We start from the raw sequence: 9,897 nt of genomic DNA on the forward strand, positions 1-9,897 counted from the left end.
AAAACTAAATAATTTTGATAAGAGTAAAATTATTTTTTCATGATTAGGTCTTGATTGCTATCCCCCCTTTATAGGGAAAAAAAAACTATGTAGAGATAGTTGTGCCTACATCTTTGGCGACTGAGATAGCTGTGCCTATAATATCAACAGTGGCTGTGTGACGACATCAGTAACGTCAATGGACGTTATGCTCTCTCAAAGGTTGTGTCATGTCATTGACAAACATGTTATCGATCACCTTAATAGAATTATATCACCCAAACGCTCAAAACTAGCGATTAAACCATATTATCGACCACTCTCAGATATCTCTATGATTGGCTTAACCATCTAACCATAAACATTTATAACTGATTATTATAAATAATCGATCATCTTCTTTCTTCTAATCAATTGGAACCCATAAAACCACTAAAACATTTATATCTTCTATCTTGACATCGGAGTAGTCAAGACTCCACTGATATCGATCTTTTGCATGTGTCTCGATAGCGTATTGGAAGATAGAGTGCTCCACATCGATATCTCTATCTCTATTCCATATTTGTAGATCTTTTCTCGGTACAATTTCTCGATATCTCGGGATTTGGTTAGCCTGTTGCGATGTCGATCTCGAACTATAGCGAGTCGTTGCTACCTTAGTACAACCGACCCAGCATCCTTACCTGCTACCACCACGCTGGTGGAAGCGTGGTGGCATTCGTGTTCACACGTTACCCTAAAAAAAGGGACCCGCTGATGGAGTCAAAGAATTCGGCTGCCGATCCTCTCCGATCATACATCGAACTCGAACCATACAATTCCAACATCACGACCGTCGGTTGTTGGGCCCCAACTATCATCAACAGTGTGTTCCCATCGCCGTCTCCGAATCGGATCCATGATCCCATCCCAAGTCGCAAAAATGGTGCGGATCCTGTCCAAGAAATCGGCCACTGAGTTCCCAATCACCCACAACTGGTGGCGCCAAGTTTAAACAGACCGTAGGTTCACACTGCAAACCGCACCTAGTTGGATAGGATCCCCCCCCCCAAACCCTAATGGAAACAAGAGAACCACCTCACGAATTTAGTGACGCCATTAATTCCAGAAAACACCTAAAAATATAAATAAAAAAGTAAACTGAAATAAAAATAAAAGAACGTCTAATTTGGCAGCTCAAAGGGGGAATCCGAGGGAGGAAGCGAAGCCGCCTCCTGTGTCGCCTTTAGGGTTCTTTCTACTCCTCCCTCCGCCCGATACCCATTCGAGGGGATCAGTCCATTACATCCCCTCTTTTCTGTCGTCGCTTGCCGATCAAAAGTAGAATGACGGTCCGCATGTTTCGGTTATTGTAGTTTCTTCGGCGAATCGACGATTACTAGTTTAATCTTTCAATCGGATCGTATTGCATGGCCGGGTGGAAGCAGTCGAAAAGGGTCTCCTGGGCCAAAGAGTTGCATCAGGTAATATTGAACCGAATCCACACCCAGCCCCAAGTATCTCGCATAAGACTTTGGGTTTGATTGAATTCTTGTGTTATCATGCCCTTCAAATCGTTGAGTTCTTGTTTTTTTCCTGTTCGTCTGCTTTTGGTACGATTATGTTGTGATTCCTTTTTCGTTTTGTTCTTATGCTCGCATCCATTGTTTCGATTAGGGTTTTCTTCTCTTGTCTTTTACCCAGTTGGTAAATCGATGGGGAGTGTCGATGGGTACATTGTTTGTGTTGTGATCTTGATCCGATGTTGCCGTTTGTAGAATGTCCTTTGGTAAATACCTGCCTTTTTTTTATCACCGGCCTATCTTTACATTCCATTGACCACAGAAAATAGAAAGTTTGCGTGGTAGATGTTTCTAATTGGAAATAGATCTGCCAACTCTGAAACGGAATCTTTTTATTTGGTTTTAAGAGAATCATGCTTGGATTGGCTCACTGGTCGATTGATCTTTGTCTGAACCTTTACCTTAGTATGTTTTAACAGGCCTTGAATGGAGATGTGGCATGACGGATTGGAAGTCCAAGCCGATTACAAACTTTATTTTGGTGCCTTTTTTGCCTTGTTCAACTTCAATATGCAGATAATCGAACACAGAAGTTAATGCACAGACTACATCGCCTGGCCCCAATCAATGGAATAAATGATCGGCGACCAATTAATCGATGTTAAACAACTAACCAATTCAATGAAAAATGAATAACATATACATAGCAACTTATATCGCCATGGATTATCAATTCAACCATCTATCAAGATTGGTACCTTGCAATGCTGCAAGATTTTTCTTGAAAATTTTGCACAGCAGTCAGATTGGAAGATTAAACTTTAAAATCTGACAACGAAGCTACTACTCCACATGCTTAACGAGATTAGTCTGAGTAAGATGAAAACTAAAAGTAGCAGTAGCACAGCCATCTAAAATAGTACAAAAGAAGATAACTTGTAATGACTTTCTTAATCTAACTGCTTGAGGATAACACAGAACAGAATTGTTGTCCCGATGAAATGCTGTTAATGTTTTGTATGGGTAAAGAAATGAGAGTCTTGATCAACACTTGCCTGGTAGAAATCTCACAAACAATTGCTGAACTCTTGACTAAGGGGATTACCTATATCTAAAAGACTTGAGCTTTTGAGTCTTTCTTGACTCGGAAGTGCAGAAGCTGTTCGTACTTATTCTAACTCATTTCTTTTAGTTGTCAGTATGAAAATTGATATAATATAATTCAAATATAGATGCAATGTAGATCGCAGTTATTTCTGTGTGGTGTTATAGAAGTAATGTGAGGACATGGTTTATTATGTTGCCTGCAATATTCCGGTAAAAACATTGGAACATCGCAAAATTAAGAGAAGTAAAGGTAGTACATCTAAGAAGCTTTTTTATGTATATACTTACCATAAATTGCAAACATGGTAAAAGAAACAAATACTTGAGGCAACAATTTACTATTAATCAAACTGCAACCTGTAAATCTGGGATTCCTGTAAGGACTTATACAATTTTATTGGAATGTAAAGGAATATAAAATTTGAGATAACTTGCAAACATGTGAAAATCATAACTGCTTTCTATAGAATAAGCTCCTTGTAAGTGTTGCTTTAGCAAAAATCATTATTTACTAAACGATCGAGTCAAAAAATTGTAGTGCCATTACAGTTCTATAGTACATGTTGGTTGATGGAAGTTGAAGCTTATAAAATATCAACTGACTTTAACTTATGTCAGATCATCATCACAGGCACAACCATGATTTGGATAACCACCATCATGAGCAACTAATGTAGTTGAAATGTATAATATACTCATACTAGACTAACTTGAAAGAATTATTCTGGATCATTAACTAATTTTATATTAGTTGTATCAACATCAATAAGATTCTGAAAATGTAAATCAATTATTTATTATGAAAAACCATGTTCCTTTTTAGCTGACTTATGAATTATTTTGAAAACTCATCGAACATTTCTTTTTTATAATATAATTTTTTGCCCAAATTTAAGGGAAAAATTAACATGTTGTGAGCTTTTTAATAATAAACCATAACATATTAAAAAAATAATAATCAAACACTTAAACTTACTGAATGATTTAATTTTTTAAGGTCAATCGGTACAAATTTGACTGATCGAAAACTTCGCTAATAGTTGATTTAATTTGTTAAAATCAATATGGAATTTCAAAACCTTATTGATGATAGGATAACTCCTTAACAAATAAGAACATTAAGCTGTAAAGCTACCTTATAATTAAAGCTCTGAAGTCGAGTTCATATAAGTCCCTGGCATAAGCTTTCAAAACGATATATAATAAGTCAATACTTGGCTAATTTAAACATAAGCAGATTTGTTTTGCGAGCATCAAAAGCTTAAGCCTTTCTCATTGGCCTCCTTTTGTTAATTCTCTTATCATTCTGTTAAATCATCCAGAACAATCCAACAGCAGGCGCAATTATACATACCCATAAAATGTTAATTGAAAACTTGGCTAATAATTCATTCTGTTTATTAAAATGAACTTAGATTTTCAGACCTATTGATGATAGGAAAAGTCGTAATTGATAAATAAAAAAATTAATTGTAGAAAGCTAAGGCATAAATGAATCTCTCAAGTCAAGTTCATATAATAATATGGTAATGATAAATAATAACTCAGATACTTGGTAGATTCAATCCACAACAAGTTTGTTTTATGGGCAATAAATGTATAAGCCTTTCTGTTTGGCCTCCTAATGTTAACTCTTCCATCATTCTGTTAAAGCGTCAATAAGCTGCAGTGCAAATGCTATTTCACCATACTAGCAATCAAGGGCATGTCACACAATATACAGACTATAAGCTCATTTACCTGTCCCTCCTTTTCCTTTTCCCTTTTGTCTTTTCCATGGGAGGCTTACTGTGACATTAGCAGTGGGGCTTGAGTCACCCTGCTGCTAATGTCCAAGACCAACTAGTTTTTTCTTTAACAGATTGATGAGTGATCAATTGTTCATGAGTCCACCTGTTCCTTGGTCCTGTAGCTACCATCATTAAAATCTTAAGAGATTGAACTTGAAGAAACTGAACAGAAGGGGTTCTTCATCCATCACAAGCCTGCTCTAAAGAAACCAAAGCCACAGATGAACAATGATGTTAACCCCTTCATCTTCAAAACAAGATAAGAAATCTCCATATGATCTGGTAACTAAATTGCTTCTTTTTTTTTGCATGTGGCAAAGATCATTGTTGTGCTCGTTGGTTCCTAATAGTCAATTCTTATTTTAAGTTTAAAATCTATGTTATGCTTGTGTTGTAGAAAAAATAAACAATGTGATAGATCAGGATCGATCCTGTCCTTATCCAAAGACATGTTGAATGATGTTATTTAAGTGTCTCGAAATAAGTTCCTAATGCTGATATGATGATTCACTAACAGAAACCTTAAAAAAAAAAAATGAAAGATCGACTGATATTATGTTACCATTATGTCATGTGAATTTGCTGCTGTGTTGCTTCTCTTTCTCCAACAAGCAATAAATTAAACAAAGCAACAAATTATAACTTAACTACCTGAAGACTTTGAAGTTTTAGTCAGTCTACAGCTTGTTTGTCTAGAAAGTTGAGGCAATACTCAAAGTCCATACCTCTTCCAGGACAGTGGTAAGTAAATGTTATTTGGATGAAAACTATCCAATCTAATGGCAAAGTTCCTTTATCAGGATGGGCTACAGTTTGAAATTTGCAATTGGACATGGTGCTTGTTGTTTCTAGGATAACATGGTCAAATATTGTTTATAGTGTTTTGTTGGACTGTAAAACTTCATGTTTGGCAATATGTTATAATTTATCGATCCCATTTGCTTATTGTTTTGGGTCTTGGTTAGGGCCCTGATAGAGAAGGAAAGCTCACAGTTTAATCTTTTTGCATGGAGAAAGATAGTGTTTAGCTGCTAACCCGTCGCTTTCTTCTATCTCTTAAATTGTCTGTTTTCTTATTCTGAATTCAATTTGAATCGCCAGATCAAGATTTTCTTTTCTTTTCTTTGCTATGTCCCAAATTAGGGACCTATTTTGCTTGTCGTATCACTCTTCTTGATATAGTTGTCTCACAGGTCAATATTAATTCTTGGGCAAAAACTTTTCAGTTGTGCATTATTAGCAATTTTAGGGCTTGTTAAATGTGGTAGCATCTGCCTTTCCAGGTAAGATTATTCTTAGCAGAGGATGCCCCTGCTCTTTCTGGAGCGGGGACCCAAGACCATCTCCAAGCAAAGGGTTCATGGTTATTGCATTCAGCAAGCACAGGCAATGATGATTCTTCTCTACCTCCAGGCTTTGAAGCACCTCATCCTGCATACAAGCTCAGATCTGAAATCTCACAGATTCCTTTGATCAAGTGGACATGTCCTATCCAAGTAATGGATAACTTATTCAGTTTGTCGGTTCCTAAATAGCTTGAAATTTAGTTATATCATACAAAAAATTTCTTAAGTCTGTATTGCCTGTAACATGTCACTTGCTTATCTTTTTTCCAATTTCAGGTGTTAGTGAATCCAGAGTGGCTAGTGGCTGCTGGAGAAGAAAGTGCTGAAGTGGCTGTACAGAGTCAAAGACAAGTGAGTCTTCTTGAAGCAATTTATCCACGGTTGACTTCTGTTCCTCCAAAGTAAGTTGTCTTTGTTGTTAACATGATTTGCTATCTTTTACCTGCCTTGTCTTTTCACTAATGCCAAACCTGAATCTAAAAATACAGTCCTTCAGTTTCATCCGAGGTACAAGACTCAGTTTACAATGACTTCCAGACTCCTGTAATTCCTGTAACTGCTATCGAAGATGAAGATTCATCAGAACAATTCGAAACAGCAAGATCAGCAGCTGCATCTCCCCAAGTCCAACAGACAAATGATCATAATTTGCAGGGCATGATTAAAAAGCATGATCTTCCAAACCTCAATTCAGTTACCACACAGATCCAACATCGTGATGTGCAGACTATGCATCATGGTGAGACAACTGCAGGAAGGATTATACAGATTGCGAAACCAGATGTCGCCACTGCTGCTTCTGCAGCTTTTACAGCAATCATGAAAAGCAGTGAGGATGGAAGCATGATAGATCGTGACCTTCTTATTAGTATCCTCAGTAACCCCAGCTTGGTGGAGAAACTGGTTTCAGAACATGGAGCTCCTAAACAAGCTCGGGTGCCTTTGGCTTCTGCAGCAGTCTCACGTCCTCATCCCTTTGTACCAGTTCAGGCACCGGGTCTTGCTCCAGCAGTCCCGCCTCAACTTCCCCACATCAATACTGGCACTTGTTCCCCGTTCCCAGTTCTTCAAAACACGCAGATGTATCCTTTTCCCAGTTCCATGCCGCCCCAAGCTGCGAATTCTCATGCTTCGCACATTCAGATCTGTGTCCAAGCAGCAGCAAAAGATGCAAATTATTTAAAAGGTTTAGTCCATCAGCATGGTGGTGAGAAGCAAGATGCCCCAGATCTCAATTTTGTACATGCTGCTAATTACCAAAACAACATTGCGGCCACAAATGCTGTTGATCCTTTTGGGTCTATGCAGCAAAGAGAAGCGAGGCCTAAGATCCCAAGGCCTTGTGCCTACTTCAACACCCCTAAGGGGTGTCGGCATGGGGAAAGCTGCTCGTATCAGCATGTCCCCTCTTTACCGCGGCGGACGGAGCAGCCAAGAGGATCAAAAAGAATTAAATTAGATAGAGGAATTGCTGGCAGGAACTATTAAGTTCTGGTCAATCCGACGTTCTTTTTCTTCTTTCTTATTCATTCGTGGCTAGTACATACACAGCGATCTTCACTGCTTCCCATCATTATTTTTGCTACATTTTTTTCATTGCAATGTAAAATGACAAAGTTGTCTAGAATTCAGAATCTGTGCATTGATTATACTTCATTCATTATGTTTGTGTGAGACGATCAAGTTTAATTATCCCAAGGCAACAAATTAATATTGTTGGTTTTCTTCACATCAAAACAAAGCAGCTGTGAAATAGCCACAAGCGAATCAGCTATTGCTATCTCATGGATGACAGCGGGTTTGTCAAGTAGGTAGAGGATCGGGCAAATTTGGAACAATATCGACCGTCGAACAGCATGTATTATGGCTGATATCGGCGTTGTGAGCTCTCTTCTATTTTTGTCATAAAAATTTTGCAGGTTTACTTGTATGTGGTGTTCTGAATATTTTTTGATGTCTATAAAATTGCAATCTTACATATACAATTTAACAGTACGACAACAATGATAGTTTGCCGGTATGCTCATTTTCTTATAAGTTCACGAGAGATTACATATTGAGAGGTTAATCTCTTACGAATGGATATCGTAAGAGCTACGCCCGACTCGTGCAAAACCATCCAACTCATAGCGGTATGCACACTGTGCAAAGGACGAGGAGAGTGAGGAGAAGAAGAAGAGGACGAGAAGGGCTGTTTTTGCCTCACAAGATTACAAGGCAGGAGGAGCGAGAAAGAGAGTATAATATTTTATTAGTGAGCTTACTTACCTCTACAAGTCGGAGAGTAAAGACATAAAGTGGCTTCGAAGCTACTACCGCTTCCTTCCAAAAGGAGTTTTAACTTTGTTTCTTATGATTCTCATGTGAAACAACTAATGATTCTCATGTCGTCCGATTAGCTTTGTTTTTTTTGTTATTTTTAAATGATGATATAATAATATAGTCTTCATTTACTTAAATTAGATACATATTTTTGAAAAATATTAAGAGTGAGATTTTAAAACCTCGACGTTTAATAAGTGAATTTACTAATATTTTAGATGTACAATATGTGAAATGAGGTTCTAAATCTCAATATTTAGTAAGTAAATCTCTCGCACTATAATCAAATCAATATCACAGGTGTAAAATATAGGTTTTGAATCAAAATTAATTTTGAACCAAATCAAATTATATCTATAGAGATAACATAAATTATATCTAAGAACATTATGCAAGTCATGAATATCAAATCATATTCAAGAGATCGCGAGTATCAAATTGAATCATATTATTCAATCGATCTCGCAATCATATTATTCGACTCAGATGAAGACTTGCCGCACTCAATCATGGAACAAAATATAAAGTTATCAACTTGGTCTTCTTGATGCAATGATGGATGAAGAAGATCTTATTGTCTAATCCGTAAGAGGATTGGGGACAAAATATAAAGAATTGATTGTTGCAATCCGCAACCATAATAGTCAAATCTCTTTCGAAGAACCCTATGATAAGATCATTGATCATGAAGAGTTTTTAAAGAAGGATGAAAAGGGTGATGTATTCACTGTTAATGATACGTGATTTTTCTGATCAACGCAAAAATGATGGTATTCAACATCGCTCTCCTTTACAACGTTGAAATCAATATCATCAAGGAAACATCTTTCCGTGAGTCTCACATTATTTGTCAATATTGTGACAAACGAGGATATACTGTTCATAAATGATATAAATTATTCCCTCGTTTACGCTCCAATCCTACTATTAGTCATATTGCCATCAAGCCGATCATCATATCATTATAGATTTACAAAATTTATCTTAGAATCAAGCTTGTAAAAGACCAGATGATGATGTTATAATCGAGGATGATGTTGATTTGCTCTCAACTTTCCTCTCATTCTAGAATATTTAATCTTTAAAAAATCCTTTTGTGTTTCTTCTATCTAACAAAATTTAATTTCTGTCTTGATTTTACATGATAAATAGAATATTTATTGAGTTTTTTACTACTACTTATTTTGTTGTGAAGGATCTCACCTCTACTATGAGGATCAAATTAGGGTGACGTGTATGAACGATTAGGTTGGTGAGTAATTGGTATCACTGTCTTAGATATCCCTCTCCAAAAACTTTAGCTATTTGTTATCTTTATCTTCGGATAATACGAATATTTTTTCTTGTGAGTCCTAATTTTACAATAAAAGCACAGATTTACCTTTTGCTATTTCATCTCTTAAGAGCTATAGTCCATTTGATTTAATTTATACTAATGATTTTCGTTATTATATAATTTTTGTTGATCATTTTACGAAATATCTATGGCTATGGAGGAGAATTAAAAAAAAAAAATTTCTTGAATCTCATGGTATTCAACATCTCAAAACATTGTCATATACTCCTGAAAATAATGATTTTACTTAATGACGGCATTTGAAACTAGATATACTCTTTTGCATACTATCAAATTATCTCTAATTTTTTGATCATATGTCTTTCAAACAATTGTTTATCTCATAAATCGACTCCCCACAATTTCACTTGATTTTCAATCTCTATTTTTAAAATTATTTAAATCTATACCTAATTATTTAAAATTATAAATTTTTGGTTATTTGTATTATTCACGATTACTACGATCATACTCACTCAATAAACTTGAACCTTGCTCTCGTCTATGCATGC

General features: G+C 36.2%; 1 protein-coding gene across 1 annotated transcript; it reads left to right on the forward strand.

Annotated features, from left to right (window-relative positions):
• Positions 1 to 1,138: 1,138 nt before the first annotated feature.
• On the forward strand, positions 1,139 to 7,383 carry LOC103977905 (zinc finger CCCH domain-containing protein 6). The gene is made up of 4 exons (XM_009393562.3): positions 1,139 to 1,445; positions 5,665 to 5,877; positions 6,004 to 6,128; positions 6,216 to 7,383. The coding sequence occupies exons 1-4, from the start codon at positions 1,392 to 1,394 to the stop codon at positions 7,213 to 7,215; spliced, it is 1,392 nt and encodes a 463-aa protein (XP_009391837.2). The 5' UTR covers positions 1,139 to 1,391; the 3' UTR covers positions 7,216 to 7,383.
• Positions 7,384 to 9,897: the final 2,514 nt, after the last annotated feature.

Source organism: Musa acuminata, chromosome BXJ1-3, assembly GCF_036884655.1.
Source record: "Musa acuminata AAA Group cultivar baxijiao chromosome BXJ1-3, Cavendish_Baxijiao_AAA, whole genome shotgun sequence".
Taxonomy (NCBI): domain Eukaryota; kingdom Viridiplantae; phylum Streptophyta; class Magnoliopsida; order Zingiberales; family Musaceae; genus Musa; species Musa acuminata.